At 38.2% G+C, this 23084-nt stretch overlaps 1 protein-coding gene across 1 annotated transcript in view; it reads left to right on the top strand.

Moving 5' to 3' along the window:
• The first annotated feature begins 213 nt into the window (after positions 1 to 213).
• The window catches only part of LOC134798436 (phospholipid phosphatase 2-like), a 59876-nt gene continuing 37005 nt past the window's right edge, over positions 214 to 23084 (top strand). Inside the window, exon 1 of the mRNA XM_063770875.1 lies at positions 214 to 764. Within this exon, the coding sequence (XP_063626945.1) occupies positions 663 to 764 (102 nt within the window). The 5' untranslated portion in view covers positions 214 to 662. The remainder of the gene's footprint in view (positions 765 to 23084) is intronic.

The following is a 23084-nucleotide window of genomic DNA, read 5'->3' as shown; positions in this document are numbered from 1 at the left end:
TTGGCGCGAGGCGTACCTAAATGTGAAGATGGCAGAACGCGGCTTTCGATTGATTAAATTCATTGCACTTGTCCTATAAAGATGACTCACGCTAGAACGGTAAGGTTCCGGACCGAGGCGTCCGACACTGGATCTGTGATCACGTGATGCTTTCTATAGAAAACGAAGTGTCGGACGCCTCGGACTCGAACTTTTCTAGTGTGTATCATCATCCTATAATCGGCAATAATTGGCCTGCGATTTGCGGCAAGGTGATTGGCTCTTTAATAAAACCCGTTAGCAATCTTATCTCACTCTCAATGCCACATCCAGCACTTGAAACTCGTTATTCAAATTGCGTATGCGCCGACCGACCAACTCCACTAGTTAGTCTCTTGACAGTACTCACACACGCTCCCGCGTGTTGACATAACACGCGCGATCTTCACCTGTTTCGACACTGCAAACAGCTGTTTCGACTCGCGCGCATGTCAACTGAGTGATCGTGTTTTGGTTTTTCACGTTCGAAAATCGATGGGTGTGTGAAAACGCGAGTTGATTGGTAAATGACCGATCGTCTTTTGTTTTTCTGTGTTTATTTTAAATATTGCGAACACTATTCGCACGCGAATGGTCTTTTCATTTCGCGAAACTGTTGAATTGAAAGTGTTTTCGGTGTCAAAATGATGCGTTCTTTGAATTGTGTGTCTCCGAATAATTTCAAAATAACAGCACCCACGGAGAGTACGGAGGTTTTTGCGATTGAGACTTCAATGGCGGGATCGGTGAGTTTACATATATCCATAATAATCTTATTTTAAGTAAATTCAGGTCAATTACTTAGCAACATTCATGAATTTTTTGGAAGATGTCAATCGATTCTACTTTCTGTTTAATTCAAATGTTTCTATATTAACTGTTATATATCTTGTAATTTTGAAGTTTTTACTGTTATTATTAGGGTACAATGTCATATAAAGTTAAGGACGCTAAGTTCAAAGAATTTCGGATTTATGTATGTATGTATGTATGTATGTATGTATGTATAAACTCTTTATTATACAAAGCACAAACTTATGGCACAGGATAGGCAATACAAAGGCGAACTTAAGGGAACTCTTAAGGGATTTCTTCCAGTTAACCTTTGAGTAGATGAGCATTGATGAAGAACTAGCCATTTCCTATCTCTATTTCTACCACACGTGCGCAATATAAACGCACGTGTGGTGTGGCCGCTGTGGGCCGATACCTTACATAAAGGTATAGCTACATATATGCGGCGTTTGGAGTGGAAACCCTGGGGCCGTGGGGACCTAGCGCGCGTCGCCTCTATGAGGAGCTGTCAAAGCGCCTCATAGAGGCCTCCGGTGACCAGAGGGCTGGCCAATATTTTGCCCAAAGGATCAGCATTGCTATCCAGCGGGGCAATGCGGCCAGCCTTCTGGGCACCCTACCTACAAACCACGATTTAGGGCAAATTTTTTATTTATAAGTTTTCGTAGTGTTTTTATTTTGTTGTAAAAGTCCTGAAATAAAACCCCATTTACATAAATAATATTATGGGACAATCTTACACAAATTGGCCTACCTAGTCCCATAGTAAGCTCAATGAGGGTTGTGTTGTGGGTACTAGACGATGATATGTATTATAGATAAATACCTACATAGAAAACACCCATAAAGGAGGTCACGTGAGACCGGGCCGGGCCGGGCGGGACTACTTTTCTATGACATGACAGGCGATCACGTGATGCCTTCCATAGAAAACGATGCGCCGGAAGCTCCGGATCGGACACGGGCCGGTCTAAACGTGAGTGATCCTTAACTCAAGAACAAATGTGTGAGTCTACTAAAACCGAAATTCGCAAATTGCGGGGATCTTTCACTTGTACTCCAATGAAGGCGTAATAAGAGTGACAGAGAAAGATGCCCGCAATTTGCTAACTTCTATTTTCACGGTTATAGCCCTGTGACCTACGATAAACACACAAATAAATACGGGAGTACGGGCCCTCCTGCTTCGTAGGCAGGGTCACTGCCAACTAGGCGAGAAGGCCGTTAATATTGGAATCTAGTGTAAATGTCCTCAGAATTAGGACTGATATATAGTTCGTTTTTTTTAGCATTAGAAATAAGGTAAACAATCTCGATGTGTCTTTTAATTCAAAAACACATTTTAAAAATAAGTCACGGCAAATATGTAACAATTATGAATCTAATACGATCATTTACATTCTTCTGCTTTCATAAGTAATAGTTACTGATTTTTAAAAAGCGTTTTGGGGTGTCTTTAGTTCCTTGGAGCTTGGGACGGATGTTAGTGTGGGATGCTACCTGCGTAATAGACACACTGGCACCGTCCCACCTCCAACGGACTGCTGTAAAAGCGGGCGGAGCGGCGGAAAGCGCCGAAATTCTAAAACGTAACAAATATTTAATATAAGAGCCTCGGTAGAGAGTACCATTTTGTACCATTTGGAGTTGAAACTCTAGGTCCATGGGGTCCTTGTTCGATAATGTTTTTTTCTTGACATGACGCACGAAGATTTATGCAAATATTTTTATATGTGTATATAGTGGGTATTAGTGGCTACTCATGCATATTTTTTTTGTAGGTGTACCTCCGCGAATAGTATAAAAAATAATGAGAAGAAAAATAAAATGTTTTTTTTTTTTTATAATGAAGTATAAGGACATGATGCAGGTTAAACATATTCATTTTGTAGTCTATTTTATTGTTGTCAAATATAATTTTGTTTGGTTGATCTAACTTGAACGGTTTACAAAATATGACACTTTCAATGATACACTGATGATTTTACATTATCCTGAATAACTCGAAAACAAAAGAAGATCGAGGACTGATATTAAGCATAGAGAGTTCTTAGGACCTGCCAGTACACCACATGAAAGAATGACCAAATCCGTCGTTGGGGGCACTTCTTGTTCGCTTAGCCTGCTAGACCCTTTGCTTGTAACACATCTGTTTAATTATCTCTATATTTACTAATCTTTATCTCCTTCTCAGTGATTTTAATAAATTCTGTTATTTATAATTTTGAGTACATTTAAGGAAACTAAACTTTTTTTAAAGAAATATTTTATTAGTATAAAAACGAGTATGGTTCCAAAAACTTGTTATTTAACGGTACAGCGAATAAAACAATTTAAATAAGTTAAAGTCACAACGTTTGTGACTCCCCCCTCCCCCTTGTCACAACATGTCACATTTTATTGAGCCCCTCCTTCCCCTAAACGTGTGATCTAATTAATGGATGTACCCTTAGAAGGTCATCATCAATTGCCACTGCATCCCTGAAGCCGACCACTGACTAACAGGCCGCCGGACGATATCGGCCTGTCAGTTAGAACAAAAAATTGACAGTTCCGAACAACTGACCGGCCGATATCGTCCGGCGGACTGTTAGTCAGTGGTCGGCTTGACGGATGATTGTTGCAAAGCTCTGTCAAGAGCAGTTGAGTTCATTATTTTCTTTCCGTTGTTAGGAGCTTTATTTACTCATCATTGCCAAAGGCCCTGTGACAGGCCCAGATGCTTCATGGCTCCTCTACACGATGGGCCAGCGCCGGCCACTCCAAGGGACGCATTTATGCGTTAGAGGGAGCAAGTGATATTGCTATCTCATTCTGCCGCATGGCTGCGTCCCTTGGAGTGGCCGGCGCTGGCCCATCGTGTAGAGGAGCCATCACACACCCGTAGAAGCGCAAGATGAGTGACGGACCGGTACCTTATTGGCCGGGGGCTGCCCAGCTTGAGACGGGCGATAAAGCCGACCACTGACTAACAGGCCGATATCGGCATGTCAGTTAGAACAGAAATTTGACAGTTCCGAACAAATGACCGGCCGATATCGTCCGGCGGACTGTTAGTCAGTGGTCGGCTTGACAGGTCATTTAGCCACGATGGGCTATCCCACCGTCGAGAGTCACTCCTGGCGTCCGCACACACAATGAGGTCACAGTAAGGTCAAGTTAGAAGGTCATAAGAAGCAGTAATTAAAGTCTGCCCGTCTGTATGCTTATTTACACGTGATAAAAGATGCAGTTACAATATTTGCTAAGATTAGCGATAGCGAGCTGTGTTATTAACTTATTTTAATAACCACCGTTTTCTTTTAGTTAAGCCTGTTAGTCCTGTTATTGTTGGATTACTATAGTTTCCTTTATAATTATAACGTATAAGTCTAAGCTCTTTATCAAGAATATTAAATATTTAAACATAAGTATTAATAATATCATAATAAAATAATTATGATGATTGTAGAGATGCAATATATTGTCTTGGCCATGGTCTAATAAAACATGGTCTTCCATTCCCAGAGTGACACGGGCCTACGTCACAATAACATTGCCACTTTATTTCAACATAACATGTTACATGGGTACATTATACCTATGGTTAATAAGTTAAAATATTTCTTTATAATTTTATAATTTTCATTTATATGTATTTTAGCTTAAATTTTACAATAACACGTCATTTTTAATTACTCGTTAGCAATATCTTCCGATTCACGAAAGAAATTTCAGACTTTCGGGTAATTCTGTTTATACTACTGGCAACACAGGATAGCGCTGTGCACATTTGACTATTCGGATCTAGATAACTTCATGCCCTGACCGTCATCCTTGTCGAACGCGTGTTAATTGTTATTTCCTTCTCGCGCAGTGTCAGCAGTCGCAGTGTTTTCCAAACTTTTCACGCCGTAAGCTTGGTAATTAATGTGTAACTGTGAATTAGTTTTTCAAACGTTTGTCTTGTATAGATAAATAAAGTTTAATTTAATACATTAGATTTGTTTTATTTTACTATGTTTCTACATGAATAACTTAAAATTAATGCCGTTAAAATAATTTTCACCGTTGGTTAAAATTCTCCCACATTTCAAAGTTTGAGAACCTGTAAACAGCATGATGACGTAGGCGCGTGTCAGTTAGGTCATACGCGAATCTCGGAATGGAGTACCAGGCGGAGTATATTATTATACCATTGTCTTGGCTTTTCTATCGAGCATTAAAACAAGATTTGTTTTAATAAAGGTAATAAATAGTGAATAGAATCAGCCGTTACTTTGCAGAAATCCATATTAATTAAAACCAAAATATAACTAATAAATAAATTGCTAAATACCTTACCTAATTGCTTAACAAATTTAACGAAGAAAAATATCGGCCATCGTGTTATACGGGTCGTTTTGTAGTAGTAGTAGTAAAACACTTTATTGTACAAAAAAGAAACATAAATCAGGAAAAAAAATTAGTACAAAGACGAACTTATCCCTTACAGGGATCTCTTCCAGTTAACTTTTACGAGTTTCATTCTCGCTGATCCTTCATCAGCAATTATTTTTTTAACCAAATGGCACTTTTTGAATGCATATTTGCATTCAAAAAGTGCCGTACGTTTCAGCTGAATTGCACCAGCTCGCGTCGGAATTAAAGGTAAAAACAATGAAATTATATCGCGGTAGACCCGTTTGTGCAATTAAATACGATTAGTTAGGCCGTTTTTGAGTTATCGCAAAGTCTTCCCTTCTTAGTATTAAATACGGTTTACTTAACAATAGACAAAGGATTAGCCGTCGGGCTCTATTAGAAAGCTACAAACTATACCTACATGATACTTATTAATAGCCCCCGTTCAGCCTATTGTCACGGAAGCGTAATAACTACGGAACCCTACACTGAGCATGGCCCGACATGCTCTTGACCGGTTTTACTTAAGTCGGTTAAAAAACGAATACATCAGAACGTAAGAGATTGTAAGTGTATAATTAGTTATTTTTCAACAGTTAATGGTGTCGCATAAATAATTGTGTAGTAATTTTTAGGGTTCCGTACACAAAGGGTAAAAACGGGACCCTATTACTAAGACTCCTCTGTCCGTCTGTCTGTCTGTCACCGGGCTGTATCTCATGAACCGTGATACTTAATACTTATCTAGACAGTTGAAATTTTCACAGATGATGTATTTCTGTTGCCGCTATAACTACAAATACTAAAAAGTACGGAGCCCTCGGTGGGCGAGTCCGACTCGCACTTGTCCGGTTTTTACACTTACGTTACGCGCCATAATAACGAGAAACCTAGTTTACATAATCAGTTAACTAGCATATATTTTATGATTCCATGATTTTTATGACTCAACTCTCCATGTCACGCTCGTTGGTTTTACTTAATAACATTCATTTTTATGAATTGGTAAAAAATTGCACAAAACATCATTTCGTGGAACTTAAGGCTGCGTTTCCACCAGAGATGTGCGAGGATGCGTTATGCGCTACCAATATTATACAATGAAGAAGGGATAACCTAATATACTTACTAACTGGGGGCTATTCATAAATTACGTCATTTCAAATTAGGAGGGGTGGGGGGGGGGGGGGGTCTGGGCATCGGATGACGGTAGCATGAAGTAGGAGGAAATGGGGTCATTTGAAGCATGATTTTTGGATGATTATAGGGGGGGGGGGTCAAAAATCGTCAAAAATCGATGACGTAATTTATGGACAGCCCCCTGGTGCTCGACGCGGTGCCAGTAGGTACATATGTCATCTAAAAACTTAAGTCATTGTCAATAGAGGTGACAGCAGGGTGTCATCTATTGGGCATTAGCATGTCGAACACTAGTACGACCACCTTAGTCTCTGGAGATAACTGACAATGATATACTATGTAAGTATCAGTCATATGGGCAGTTTTTCCAAGTTAATATCAATTTCAATTCATTTATTTGTCGAAAAGCAGAAAATGAAATGTATTGAGAGCTTCGATTACGTATATTGTCTCGCTGCCGATGGGTATCGGCAACGTACTTATAGATAAACCTGGGTATACCTACTACGATGTAGAGCATGATTATTTTCCATCGTTTTTTCACGGAAACGTACGAACGTGTCTTGCTATTTCAGTCAGTCTCGGTACAAAAAGTACTGAGATTGACTGAAGTAGAATGACAAATCAGACAAATACGAAAGTTTCCGTGAAAATACGATGGAAAACAATTATGCACTACATCTGTACATACTACATAATATTCCCTCGCTGACGATGGGTATCGGCAAGGTCCAGGTGAACCTCGGTACCAACTGGGCGTGTTCAGAAATAAATATTGAAAACCTGATTCTTTCACATCTGGACGTTCTTGGGCTCATTCTACTCAGAATCGACAGCATTCTCCATCCCACCGTTAAAAAAGATGTCCCAAATAGTCCATTCCATTACGTCACGTTTTAGTATGAAAATATTTTTCACTTGTATGTGCGTGACGTAGTGGAATGTACAAATTTTTGGGACATTTTATTTTATCATCAGAATTGAATATGCTAGTGATTCTGAGTTGAAATAACCCAAAAACACCGGGATCTGTGAGAATCGGGTTTTCGATATTTATTTCTGAAAAGGGGCTGTCCATAAATTACGTCATCGATTTTTGACGATTTTTGACCCCCCCCCCCCCTATAATCATCCAAAAATCATGCTTCAAATTACCCCATTTCCTCCTACTTCATGCTACCGTCATCCGATGTCCAGACCTCCCCCCCCTAATTTGAAATGACGTAATTTATGAATAGCCCCAAACGCCCAACTACCTATTGTAATGATTTGACTATCATTGATGCGTTACGTGTGATTATATTACATCAAGGTTGTTCCACCACGCGCGGCGAGGCATGAACAGCGATTATAACTGTAACATGCATGTTGGATGCTGGGTGTACACGTACAGTCACATGCAATAATAATGTTACTCTAATCTTCGAAAGCCGCAAAAATATGTGACACGTTCCTATGGCTCTAGAAATAAGATCGTGTCAGATATTTTTGCCTTCATTGTGTAACATATTATTGCAGGTGACTGTATCAATGAATAATTTTGTAGAGTACAATACTTACGTACAATTTAACTGGCAGCGGTCGGCAACAGTTCACTTATGGAGCTGAAACCTGGGTTTTCACCAAAGACATATTACATAAACTGAACGTTGTCCAGCGGGCGCTAGAGAGAAAACCGGTGGGGGTCACATTGAGAGACCGTAAAACAAATGAGTGGCTGAGACAGCAGAGCAAGGTCACGGATGTTGTAAAACGCGTAGCAAATTTAAAGCGGGAATGGGCTGGTCATATAGCACGAAAGACTGATTCGTGGAGTAAACGACTACTCGAGTGACGACCATGGGGGGAAGAGCGTCCTCAAAGTAGACCTAAGATGCGTTGGGACGACGACATCAAAAGGACTGCGGGGAAGAATTGGCTCCAGGTTGCACAGGACCGTGACGAATGGCGTAAAATGAAGGAGGCCTACACCCGAAGGGTAGAAAAAGGCTAAAGAGAGAAAGAGAAAGAGGTCGGCAACAGGCGGCCCGCGAGCCCCCTGGCTATCCTGTATGTAATATTGTCAAACCACAATGTCTGATAAAGTCATAGATATTGACAAAGTGCGTCAACTTCGTTAACTATTTACTATGTGGCCCTTGGCTGCAAACAGGTTTTGACGCTGAATTTTAACGCATCGAATACTTAGATTAGATTAGATTAGATTAATTTATTTCTTATTGAAAATTACATGATATTTAACAATATCATAAATGTCATAATGTTTCCAAATAACATGAATTCACAAAAAGATCGTCAGATTGTAAACAATAATAATAATACATTAAAATAATTAAAAAATAAGTAAAAAATATAAAACAATCAAATAATCAGAATAAAAATTAAAAGTAATAGTCAAATACAGTAAAATAAAATGTCAGAGAGCGTAATAAACATACTAAATACAATGTCAAAAAGTAAATACAATGTCTATGTATGTCAAAATAAAGCGGTCAAAATGTATATAATGCTAGGGCACCCTAGTTAATATAATGTCAGAATAACTAATAATATTGCAAAGTCAAATTAAAATAAAATTCCAAACAAACAGCTAAAAACAATAAGAAATAATGCGAGGGTTGATATAGTGGATGGCCATGTTCCCGACCAGTCAATCCATTCTCAATGGTAAACAGCGCATTTGTTTTGCAGCTGGGTGTACAGTCACCTGCAACAATATGTTACACAATGAAGGCCGCAAAATACCTGACAAAATATGTGACAGGCCCTTATGGCTCTACAAATAAGATCGTGTTAGATATTTATGCCGCCTTCGTTGTGTCACATATTATTGCAGGTGACTGTAAATTTATTGGGATTATGGTTGAGCGGGATTACTAAGATTATGAAATTTATGAATTACAAACAGACACACATCATAAAATTATTATTGTTGGAAACAATGAGATATTATATTAAGTACTTAAGTAAATATTATTTATTCTACCAACAATACGTAGGTAAAATAAATATGAGATGAAAGGATTAGTTGTTCGTATTATTTAAATTTATGATATTAGTGATAATAAAATCCATATTTAACATATTATCTATAGGCACCTGTTCCTTTATCAGATGCGCGATAATATAATATTGAAAATAAAGATATGGATAATATCTGCTTTAAATCGTGAATCATGTACCTATTTTTAGGGTTCCGTACCCAAAGGGTAAAACGGGACCCTATTACTAAGACTTCGCTGTCCGTCCGTCCGTCTGTCACCAGGCTGTATCTCACGAACCGTGATAGCTAGACAGTTGAAATTTTCACAGATGATGTATTTCTGTTGCCGCTATAACAACAAATACTAAAAACAGAATAAAATAAAGATTTAAATGGGGCTCCCATACAACAAACGTGATTTTTGACCAAAGTTAAGCAACGTCGGGAGTGGTCAGTACTTGGATGGGTGACCGTTTTTTTTTCTTTTTTTTTGTTTTTTTTTTTGCATTATGGTACGAAACCCTTCGTGCGCGCGTCCGACTCGCACTTGCCCGGTTTTTTTTTAAAGTAAAGGTACCCCTTAGGGGCTATTCATAAATTGGGGGGGGGGGGTCTGGACATCGGATGATGGTAGCATGACGTAGGAGGAAACGGGGTCATTCGAAGCATGATTTTTGGATGATTTTAGGGGGGGGGGGGTCAAAAATCGTCAAAAATAGATGACGAAATTTATGAACAGCTCCTTAAGATATCATAGAGTCAGACCAAGCTAAGTTGGCAGCGATTTTTATAGCACCACTGTGCAAGTGTTGTTCACACGTCGTCATTTCATAGAAGTTGGACGTTTAAAATAACACTTTCACAGTCTGTGCTGTGCTATTAAAATCGCTGCCAATTTAGCTTAGTCTGATTGTACTTATACAATGACTACATTGTGTTCAAAACAAAAAATAGTGTTAGAAAAAAACCGGCCAAGTGCGAGTCGGACTCGCGCACGAAGGGTTCCTTACCATTACGCAAAAAACGGCAAAAAAATCGCGTTTGTTTTATTGGAGCCACACTTAAATATTTATTATATTCTGTTTTTAGTATTTGTTGTTATAGCGGCAACAGAAATACATCATCTGTGAAAATTTCAACTGTCTAGCTATTACGGTTCATGAGATACAGCCTGGTGACAGACAGACGGACGGACGGACGGACAGACGGACAGACGGACAGACGGACAGACGGACAGTCGGACAGTCGGACAGACGGACAGACGGACAGCGGAGTCTTAGTAATAGGGTCCCGTTTTGACCCTTTGGGTACGGAATCCTAAAAACGTTCAAAAACACAAAGGGAAAAAAGTATGTTGGTATCAGAAATAAATAGTTTAGTTTATTGGTAGGAACTTGGTAGGAGTCATCTGAGCCTCTACCATCAGTCTTAACATTGACATAACGCTCACGTCTACGTAATTTACTTTCTGTACATCTCGCTTCCACTATTGCTCGCATATGCGAGTACGAGCGAGATGCATAGAAAGTAAGTTACTTAAACGTGAGCGTTATGTCAATGTCAAAACTGGTGGTAGCCGTACTGTACCGCTGTGTGAATGTCATTCGATAGAGTGACATGACCATGACGGACGTGTTTGCGTTAAGTGTAATTTTGTATGGGATTTTGAGTTCCCAAAACGTCCCGCTTGGCCCGCTGTTCATACCCATACAAAAATAGACTGTTGAATGAAAATTACATATGGGGTTCAGATCGCTATACTCTCTTGCCCTGAGGCCAGTGCTAAAGATTATAATCTCTAATATGTATCGATATACTAAAATATCTTCAACATAATTGATTGTTAGGGTTCCGTACCTCAAAAGGAATAAACGGAACCCTTATGATCACTGTCTGTCCGTCTGTCACAGCCTATTTTTCCGAAACTACTGAACCAATTAAATTGAAATTTGGTACACATATGTAAGTCTGTGACCCAAAGACGGGACGGGTGTGACGTAAATAAATGAATTTTAATCACAGGGGGGACTATTGGGGGGTAAATAAGACAATTAAAAAACAAAGTTTTGCAAACTATATCGTGTTATATATCAAATGATAGAGCTCTTTGTGATAATCTCAATTTTTTTTTTTTATAATTTTAAGATAAATTGTTTAGAAGTAATTTAAGAAAATAGGAAAAAAATTACCATTCCCCCCCCACCCTTTATCTCCGAAACTACTGGGTCTAAAATTTTTAAAATAATACTCAATATAGGTCTTTACCTATAGATTATAGGAAAACCTATTAGAAATGTGCAGTCAAGCGTGAGTCGGACTAAATTACTTAGTTTTTTATCCGACCCTTACGGGTTTTTGTAAAGACATTTCACTCAAGTTTCACATAAAAAAATACAATGTTAAAAATTTTGTAAGGTACGAAACCCTTGGAACGCGAGTCCGACTCGCACTTGGCCGGTTCCTATCATTATCATTCGACCTTTGGTTCACATTTTCTTGAAAAAGAAAATGTGAACCAAACGTGACCAAACCTTTTAAGTGTTTACATAATGACTCAATTAACTGAAACCGATAATTTGAAAACGTTACATAAGAAGTTGATAAACAGACAACCTGCGGGCTCAGCACGGTTCCATTTTTATCGACTATCACTATGCGCGTCCCTTTCGCACTTACATACTTGTTAGAACGTGACAGGCATGGTGACAAGGGATAAAAACGCGACCGTGCTAAGCCGCCTGGAGAATTTAATGACGGGTTTTTGATATACCTACGTATCACATTCTAGAGATTCAAAATAATGGTATAGGTTCTACAGCTAAAGGATTTTTACTACTTACCTACATGAAGATGCATGAAGTACCTAACGAAAATTTAATTCCTCCTAACAAGAATAATTATTCTGATTTAAGTAATATTTAAACATTCAGATTTCTCTACAATATTTATTTTATATTTGACATATATTAAGTTGTATACTGGTATATCAAAACTATCTGACAATTGCATGCGTCGCTATAATGAAGATTGGCAATTATTTTACCTACTTTAAGAAATATGCATTCTACAGAAATTCTTCTTGCACAAAAATAGTATAATTTTCGTTCCCCCAAAGCCCACATTATAATTATGAATTAATATTACAGACTATTCATTTCTACTAGAACTGTATTTGAATAACAATACCGGATACATATAGGTACATCATAGTACAATAGAAGGAAAATTAAAGACGATTCGTCACAACGGATATATAGAGCAGCGAGAAGAAATATTTAAATAATTAGGTATACAAAAAACATTTTGGTAGAATATACTTAATAAACATCTCTGCAAAGTTAGTTTAGATGGACTAGGTATAATTAGTTTTTAAAGTGCATTGAGACCTTCTATCGTGTTTTTTTTCTATCGAGCGAAAGTCAAAATCTTAAGATTCGGCTCGCTGAAGTCCCTAGAGAAAGGCCTCAAGATTGCTAATATTTTTTTTTGTATTTGTCAGTGGTGGATTTGCAGTGTTGGCCACCCTAGGCCCCAGGCCCTGTAGTAACTACTAGCCGCCCCTTTCTCAGCACCCATATATAGACTTCTGCAGCCTTGCTGCCGTCCCTAATATCTTGCCGCTCTAGGCCTGGGCCTACTGGGCCTTAGGGCAAATCCGCCACTGGGTATTGTGATCTAAAAAAGCGCTACGACTTTTAAAAACTCCAAGCATTCAACCAGTCCTTAGCTGACCTCATTAATTAATTAAACAATAATTTAATTAGATTTGTACCTACGATATTTTAATACTGAAGCTGATAAATGAACTTTGTAGTGAGAATATCAAACAATAACCATAAAAGTGATATAGGCAAAATATTACACTAGTCATTATGCGTTCTAGACCATCCGCGAATAACCCCAATAATACTAAAATATTTGAACAAATTAAATTATTTCAGAAAAATATTTTAATTTGTTTTGTCGAGTAGAAACAGTACTACTTATATAAATTATAAACTGAAATAAATGTCATATACTAAGAAAAAGTGACCAAGGCCTCCAGTCCTCTCCTATCCTCCTCCTCCTATGCGTCCTCTGCTATCGCGGCAGATGCCTAAGCCACTCGGCCACCGGGGCGCCATAGGTTTTTTTTTTTTAGGTTTAAGATCATTTATTCTCATAAGAATTTTACAATTCACTTGACGAGATAAATACAGAATAGTATATTATGTTTTGTTTAGAGCGCACAAAGAACTTAAATACTTAATTTAACTTAACTAAAACAGGTAGTTTACAATAATACTTATTACAAACTAGCTGTGCCCGCGGCTCCGCCCGCGTGGAATTCGGTCTGTTCTGTTTCTCTCCCTCTCCCCTGGAGGCGGAACTTGAAGTAAAGTTGACAGATGGATATGCTAGAGGACTGTAGTCCAGATAAAATATTTTACAATTAGGTACCACTAAATAAAACTACACTCCATAATCACGCAATTTGATAGACAGTTGTACATTTTTACTTTTAGTATGGAAATCAGTCACATCATTTTATCACGAAAATTGACAGTCCTGCAGCAGTCACGTTATCACGTTGCAACAGAGTAATGCTGCTGCAGTCGCCACCCGAATATCACCTTTATCATAACTAAGAATGTTATTGAAAACGCGAGCGAAGCGAGCGCGAAAATGTTTCGATATAAAAACGCAATTTGACAGACAGTTGTACATTTTTACTTTTAGTATGGAAATCAGTCACATCATTTTATCACGAAAATTGACAGTCCTGCAGCAGTCACGTTGTCACGTTGCAACAGAGTAATGCTGCTGCAGTCGCCACCCGAATATCACCTTTATCATAACTAAGAATGTTATTGAAAACGCGAGCGAAGCGAGCGCGAAAATGTTTCGATATAAAAACGCAATTTGATAGACAGTTGTACATGTTTACTTTTAGTATGGAAATCAGTCACGTCATGTTATCACGAAAATTGACAGTGCTGCAGCAGTAACGTTTCAACAGAGTACTCGTAATGCTGCTGCATTTGCCACCCGAATATCACCTTTATCATATCTTAGAATGTAATTCAAAACGCGAGCGAAGCGAGCGCGAAAATGTTTCGATATAAAAACCGCAATTTGATAGACAGTTGTACATTTTTACTTTTAGTATGGAAATCAGTCACATCATTTATCACGAAAATTGACAGTGCTAGTGCTGCAGCAGTAACGTTGCAACAGAGTAATGCTGCTGCAGTTGCCACCCGAATATCACTTTTATCATAACTTAGAATGTAATTGAAAACGCGAGCGAAGCGAGCGCGAAAATTTTTCGATATAAAAACGCAATTTGATAGACAGTTGTACATTTTTACTTTTAGTCTGGAAATCAGTCACGTCATGTTATCACGAAAATTGACAGTGCTGCAGCAGTAACGTTTCAACAGAGTACTCGTAATGCTGCTGCAGTTGCCACCCGAACATCACCTTTATCATATCTTAGAATGTAATTCAAAACGCGAGCGAAGCGAGCGCGAAAATATTTCGATATAAAAAACGCAATTGTACATTTTTACTTTTAGTCCCAACCAGGCGCGAATCCAGGATTTCAAACAGAGAAGGGATGGGACAGTTTTCTATCAGCCTAGCTTCGCATAGGGCTCGATATTTAAGGGTCTCAGCGAGGTTGTTTTCATACAGAAAAGATGCAAGAAAGCAGAGCTTGGAATTGACCAAGTGAATTGAATTGGCGAAATGTGAGCAAGGCAGAAGGCCCAGCTGCGAAAGAGGAAAGCTTGGATTTGGATCCACGCCCAAGTGTAATTAAGGCAGAAGAACAACTTTGCCGTAAGGCAGAAGGCCTCGGATAAGACCTCACGCCGAACTGCAAAAGAGTGGCTTGAAATTGAATCTATGCATGTAATCACGACTCTTCTACTGCTCGCTCTTTGGCTTCACTCGAAAGCGCTACTTGATAGGATGCTTTTAGTTTTCGGCTTTCACGGGGCCCCTGAGACCTAACAGACAGTTACACACACAGACACAGTGAGACAGTTAGGTCTCAGGATCGGGGCTAAGGAGCAACTCGCCTTGGCCGACAAATCTGCCGTGCAAGAGAGCAAAATTCGCTATAAAATCGGTAACATAAATATGTCGATAAAATCGGCTGGCCGCAAGCCCGAAAGCAAGTCTCTTACTTTTAGTATGGAAATCAGTCACGTCATGTTATCACGAAAATTGACAGTGCTGCAGCAGTAACGTTGCAACAGAGTAATGCTGCTGCAGTTTTCACCCGAATATCACCTTTATCATGTCTTAGAAAGTTATTGAAAACGCGAGCGAAGCGAGCGCGAAAATTTTTCGATATAAAAACGCAATTTGATAGACAGTTGTACTTTTTTACTTTTAGTATGGAAATCAGTCACATCATTTTATCATGAAAATTGACAGTGCTGCAGCAGTAACGTTGCAACAGAGTACTCGTAATGCTGCTGCAGTTGCCACCCGAATATCACCTTTATCATATCTCAGAATGTAATTGAAAACGCGAGCGAAGCGAGCGCGAAAATGTTTCGATATAAAAAACGCAATTTGATAGACAGTTGTACATTTTTACTTTTAGTCTCAACCAGGCGCGAAAAAGTTTGCCCCTCTTTCCTAAGTAGCGCCATAAGATTCAGGGGCAAACTTAAGTCAATCGAGTGTTGTGGCTACCCCCCCTTTTAGGGGTTGAATTTTTATAGCCTATAACCTGGCCGGGGATTTTCTCGACAGATTAGTAAAGTTTTCATCAAAATCCGTTCAGCCGTTTTCACGTGATGCGCGTTCAAATAAACAGACAAACAGATAAACAGATAAACAGATAAACAGACAAACAGACAAAAATTCTAAAAACTGTTGGAACGTGTTCTGTTATCGAGTCTAAGTATCCCCAGCCAAATTTTTTCGAATAGCTTCCATGTACAGACTTTCGACCCTCTTCAGCTTTATTATATGTATAGATTATAACTGACCGCGCAAAGCGGGCAGCGATAACGCGCGAGTATCTATGCAAAACAAGTTTACAATTTGTACACGGAAAGGTTACAACTAGATGCGGCATGCATACACTGAGCGTAGTTATAGTATAACATAGGTAAGTTGGGTTTACTTAGGTCTAAGGATATATTTTAAATACATATTATATTACGTTATTGTATTTTAATTGTGTTTACTGAATGGTATATTTTATGGCTGTTATTTTCAGTGATAAGTGCAATTTATGAAAGTATAAACAAGTATCAGGTATGAACTTTTTTAAGCGTATCACCTAGAAATTATTTAAAACATGAATTTTAAGCAAAGATTTAAAATGGGACATTGATTTTGTTTCTTTAATAACTTTAGGAAGTTTGTTAAACAATTGAGCACCTTCGTATAAAATACTTTTACGCCCGTAGTTTGTTCGCGATGGACGTAAAATTAAGTCATTGGCATTACGTAATTTCATTCTTTGCACATGGTGTTTCCTAGTGAAGTTTAATTGAGTTCGTATATAGTTTTTAAGTATTTTTCTTACTAATAGGCAGTTGTAGTACACATAGGTTTGATTTATATTCAAGAGTTTCGTTTCGCTATATAAGGTTTTAGTTGGAGTTAGATAATGATATTGAAATAGCACTTTTACGAGTTTATTCTGGGCAATTTGGAGTCCTTCGAGATTAGTTTTAGCGGCAGTACCCCACACTTCAATTAAATAGTCTATGTGCGGTTTTATAAGCGAGTTATATATGGTGTACCGTACTTGAGTTGGAATATTTTTTGCAAAGCTGCGCAAGGCCCCGGTTAATGACGTCAATTTGGATTTTACTTTGTCAATATGTGGCTTCCAATTTAAGTTTTTATCCAGTATTAACCCTAGATATTTTTCTTTTTCCACTTTTTGAATGGCTACGTTGTTTATTTTAAGAGGTTGAAATTATCTTTTTATTTTTGGCTGCAAAAATTATATAGTTCGTTTTCGAGATGTTAATAGTTAATAGGTTACATTGAAACCATGTATTTAATAAGTCCAGATTATTTTGCGCATCATTTATAACACTGCTGATAGAGTTTCCAAAATAAAAGAGGCTTGTATCGTCTGCATATAGTGTTATGTCACCTTTAAGGCCAAGTTCGTTTATGTTATTAATATAAATAAGGAACAGTAACGGTCCTAAAATTGAGCCTTGAGGAACGCCGCATGTTATCGCTTTTTCTTCGCTTTGATGGTTTTGAATTTTAACTACTTGGCGTCGATTTTTAAGGTATGATTTAAGTATATCTAAGGAAGTACCAGCAATACCTAACGCTCGTAGTTTTTGTAATAGCAGGCTGTGACTGACGGTGTCAAATGCTTTTTTTAAGTCTATGAAGATGCCCAATGCTATTTGCTTATTGTCTATATTAACTTTCAGTCTTGTTACTATATCAATTGTTGCCGAAAGTGTGTTTGAACGGGGTTGAAAACCGTATTGTTTTTCATGAAGGAAATTTGTAGTGTCCAAATATGTTCTAATGCGACTATATAAGACCTTTTCAAACACTTTTGAAATTACTGGAAGAACAGAGATTGGGCGATAGTTATTTGGATCAGAGTGGGTTCTAGATTTGTAGATTGGTGATACCTTGGCTAGTTTTAAGCTATCAGGAAAGACACCTTCGTTAAGACTTCTGTTTATACAATTTGTTAAGTCTTCTTGTATTAGGTTCTTGAGATATTTTATTGATTTTGTATTTATGCCATCTAGTCCTGAGCTTGTATTAACATTTAGATTATCAATTATTTTTGAAATTTCATCAGTAGTAGCAGGTTCAAATTTGAATAATTTGAAAGGGTTTGGCTTGGAAGTACAAGTATATGTTGTATTTTGACTGAAGTTTTTAGGAATTGCATCTGCTAAGGTGGAGCCGATATTGGAGAAATAAGTATTAAAAATGTCACACATTTCCTTTACGTCTGATGTAGTTGCTGTTCCAGTTTCCAGTTTTGCCGGTGCTGAGCGTTCTGTCGATTTGTTCGCTGATAGGCTGTTAATAAGCTTCCACATCTTCGATGGATTATTTCTGCAGTCCATGAAAGCTTTATGGTAGTATCTTGTTTTCGTGCCTTGAATAATATTTGCCACTTTGTTTCGTTTAGTTTTAAACTCTTGCTTCAGTTTTTCGTCTTCTGGGTTTAGTTTTAATTGTTGCCATGAAATGTTTCTAGAGTTAATTTCCTTTATCACTTCCTGGTTAATCCAGTCTTGTCTTGGCGGGTTTAATATTTTGATTTTCGTTACTTTGTTTTTGTTTATACTTGACAGGAGTCTTTTTTCAAATAGAGTATAGTCATTGTTTTCGTTTTCGTACTTGCAGTTTTCTATAGTTTTCCATAAATTTTCGTAATTTATTTTCTCATATTTTATTTTCTGTAGAGTTTTTGGATGGTATTTTTTGACTTCAAAGTATATCTGTTTATGGTCTGACATAGATGATTCAATAATTGCAAGGTGAAAGTTATTGTCTTGTAAGTTTGTACATACATGATCCAGTATTGTTCTTGTAGACGAGGTTTCACGTGTGGAATAGTTTATGTCAATTTTGTTTATAATCTGGTAACTGTTATCTTTTAGTGTTAGTTTATAGTCCTTTACGCATTTTTCAGAACTCAGTAGATTCAGGTTAAAATCACCAAACACAAGGGCCCTCTTTCTGTTTTGGAGTTGCGTCGAGTATAGTTCTAAAAAGTTTTTAACAGTGTCAAGGTTCGATCTATATACAGCGCCAATATCAATTGAGTACTTTTGAAGATGGACCCATAAGTAATGGTTACCATTTAAGCATTGCTTTTCTATGAAGTTGTGTTTAAGGAAGTTGTGAACAAAAATCGATACGCCTCCTCCTCTTTCGTTAGTTCGTGTGTTGTAATAATGCGTATATCCCGGTAGCTGGTAATTCATAGCTTCATCATCAGACTTTAGCCAAGTTTCAGTTATTACGATAACATGTATTGTATTTTGCAGAGCTTCTACGGCGCACTTAAGCTCATCGAATTTGCCAGGTTTGACTATACTACGGGCGTTCGCATAGAAGCACTTTAGGGATCCTTTGCTAGTAGTTACATCAGTATAGGTGCTGGTTACTTGGTACGTTATTTTATCGGTCGCTAGGCTTCGGGTACTGCTACTTGGAGCTGTTGGTTGGAGTTTTTTGATAAGTTCTTGATGATTTTGGGGATGCCTTTAACATATTTTATACTTAAAAATGTTTCACCGTTATTGGTTCTACGTTCCAGTTCTTTCTTAACGCTTTTGTAATAGGCTTGTTGTTGGGGCGCCTGGTCGCTGAATATTCTGATCGCATTGTTTGTCATATTTTTCCTATTTTGCAGTATTGATATTGCATCGGTTTGAGATGTAAAACATACCTTTACATGGCGATGTGTACTCGGGTCGTACTTGCCTAAGCGAATAATTTTCAGTGGTTCGGGACAGTCATTATGAATAGTCTTTAGTAATTCCAAAACTACAGTTTTTTCCTGTTCCTTCCTTTCCCTAGGGTCTGCCAAAGTAGGTTCTGGTAATCCGGTTATAATAACATTTTTTATTCTGACACTGCGTTCATACATTTCTGCAAGAACATCTTCATAGTGTGATGTCTCTTCGGCAACTAATGCTTTGTTAGTTTTTAGCTGTTTAACCTCTGCGTCTAGGTGCTCAATCTTTTGTTCAATATTCTTGCTTGTGTCGACGAACGTTGCAATTTCAGTTTTCATTTTGTTTTGTTCCGTAACCAAGGTGTCGGTAATATTTTTAATGCTACTCATTTGCTCCTTAATTCCGGAGACATCTTGAGTCAGTCTGGCGAAGTTTTCATTTTGATTTTTATTAGCATTCTTTAGGTAAGTCATCATTTCGCACATTTCTTTACGCATTTCTGCTAATTCCGTTTGAATCCCTTCGAAGTCATCAGTTTGCTTTCGTTTGTGACGATGTGTTTTAGGTGTTACGTCCGTATATTCTTGATTAAACGCTTTACTAGTCAACTCTGGAACGGAGCCACTACGCTCAACGCTCGAGCCACTTCCAGTCGGCGAGCGCACTGCGGTCACGTAGCTCATTGTTTCCTAGCTAGTGGGGATTGCAGCAGAGATAAGGCAGAGCGGTAAGGCCGTAACGCACACACTTAATATGCACTTGAATTTTAACTTAAACACTTCGATATAAGGGTGAAAATCGTATGTGTACTGATTAATATTTTAATTAAACAACCTGCGACACGTCTGCTCTGTGCGCTCACTTTCGGACGAAAAAAAATATAAGCGTTCAGTAAGAAGTGGCTTAGGCATCTGCCGCGATAGCAGAGGACGCTGGTTCGATTCCAGCCTGGGGCACTGGAGGCCTTGGTCACTTTTTCTTAGTAAGTATATGACATTTATTTCAGTTTATATTATAACCCCAATAATGTAGGTATCCATTTAAGAACTTCCAAGTACTTCTAAGTACTGTGGGAGTGTTGTGAGGTGATGGCAGGAACATTAAATAACGACCGTGTTGTGTTGAATAGGTATAATGTTTATTAGTTACATATAATTCTCTTATCCTATACACGTGTAGTTTCCCGGCTTTTTCTCTGTGTGTCAAGTGTCAACATGACACCTTAGTGTTGCCACAGTACTATTCTTATAATAATAAATATTATCTTCCGAAACTTGTCTTAAATTATGACCATCTACAAATAGTTTATATTTGCTAACAGATAACGCTGACTGTCTATTACACAGTTGTCTTAGACTTTTTGGCGCTCACCGCTTGCATAAGTTTATTATACGGTTTCTAACGCCATCTATATTCCTTTGAAGGAAATAAGTTTAGTTATGCTACTCGACACTAGATGGCGGTACGAAACTATCGACTATTTTTATTAAGGCAGTGTGAAGTTGAGTTCACTAATTGTCGTTAGATTTAAAATATTATTATTATTCTCCTTATTTATTTCTCCTCTTAAGTTAGATTATTTATAATATGAATATAAAAGTAAAATATAAAAACACTTGCAAAACAATAAAAATACATATACATTATAAAAAACCTAACCTAAATTGCCGCCGGCAGCGGGGCTTGGCCAAGCTGCCGGTGGTCAGGGCCGCAGAGTAAGGAACCGAACCTTATTATTATTATTTGTATCTCTTATAAAGTCACGAGTATATACATCCCGGTCATTTGATAGGCGTGCGTGGGGATACAGATCCAACACGTAGAGACCCTTTGGAGAAGTTTGCTGTTATGTATTATTATTATCTTTATTCATCATCCTTCTTAGGCTAGGGTTTTTATAATATGAATATAAAAGTAAAATATAAAAACACTTACAAAACGATAAAAAATACATATAAACACATTATAAAAAACCTAACCTAGGGTGCCACCAGCAGCGGGGCAAGGCCCAAGCTACCGGTGGTCAGGGCCGCAGAGAGAGGAACCGGCGGACTATCCACGCCGTGTCCAAGATCACCGCCTTCTGCATCTGACCCTTGATCCAACCACCTAGCGAGAGTCTCTCAAGATGTTGGTCGAGACTCTTCGCTATTAGACCGTTCACTGAAACGACTATCGGGACAATGATCGTCAAATCAACATCCCACATGGCTGTTATCTCGTGAGCCAAGTCTAGGTACTTACTGGACTTGTCCTTCTCGGCTTTCACGAGATTCTCATCATGGGGGATGGTGATGTCAACGAGCACGGCCCGACGTTGCGATCGATCTATTATCACGATGTCAGGCTTATTGGCTACAATAGTCCTGTCAGTGATGATAGATCGATCCCAATAGAGCGTGGCACGACCATTCTCGAGAACAGGCGCAGGTAAGTACTTGTAGTACGGTACTTCGCGGTCCACAAGGCCGTGTAGAAGAATATAAGGAAGTGGAAGCGTGCTGGGCCCATAACCTGTTAAATCTGGCGTAAAGGAAACTATGATGAGTCCATATGAAGAGTATATTGTCGAGGATTGTATATTATTGTTATATTTAGCCTACTTTGGTGTCCCACTGCTTGGCAAAGGCCTCCTCTCGTTTTCTCCACTCGACCCTGTCATCGGCATTTTCCCACCATTTGGGGTAGAATGCGTCCAAGTCGTCCCGCCATCTCCTTTTCGGTCTGCCTAAACCCCGACCTGCACCGTCTAAATTGTGTTTCGTTCATTCAGATTTAAAAGAATGTCGCCTACGAAATACTTTTGCCTTGTATAGCATCTACCTCCATCGAATACGTAAAGCTAGAGAGTATACATTGCCAATTGACGACCGGTCTGGCCTAGTGGGTAGTGACCCTGCCTGCGAAGCCGATGGTCCCGGATTCGAATCCCGGTAAGGGCATTTATTTGTGTAATGAACACAGATATTAGTTCCTGAGTCATGGTTGTTTTCTATGTATAATTGTATATAAGTATGTTTATATCGTCGCCCTAGTACCCATCCCATAGTAAGGTACAAGCTATGTTTAGTTTGGGGCTAGGTCGATGTGTGTAAGATGACCCCAATAAAAAAAATAGTAAGCCAAGTCATAAACCCCTCTCTGCAGCTGACTGTACATATAATATATTAATTGATTCGTTTGTTGTTCAAGAGATTATTTTTAAAAATAACAAATGTGTAAATTTAAAATGTGTGTATTATGTTTCATATATTATAGATATTTATCTACCTAAATATGTATTATATGTATTTCAATAGTCTAATAACTATTATTTATTAGTTAACAAAATTAATTGTTAGATTAATAAA

The sequence above is a fragment of the Cydia splendana genome, chromosome 16, assembly GCF_910591565.1.
Source record: "Cydia splendana chromosome 16, ilCydSple1.2, whole genome shotgun sequence".
In the NCBI taxonomy this organism is placed as follows: domain Eukaryota; kingdom Metazoa; phylum Arthropoda; class Insecta; order Lepidoptera; family Tortricidae; genus Cydia; species Cydia splendana.
This window is presented reverse-complemented; position numbering and strand designations above follow the sequence as displayed.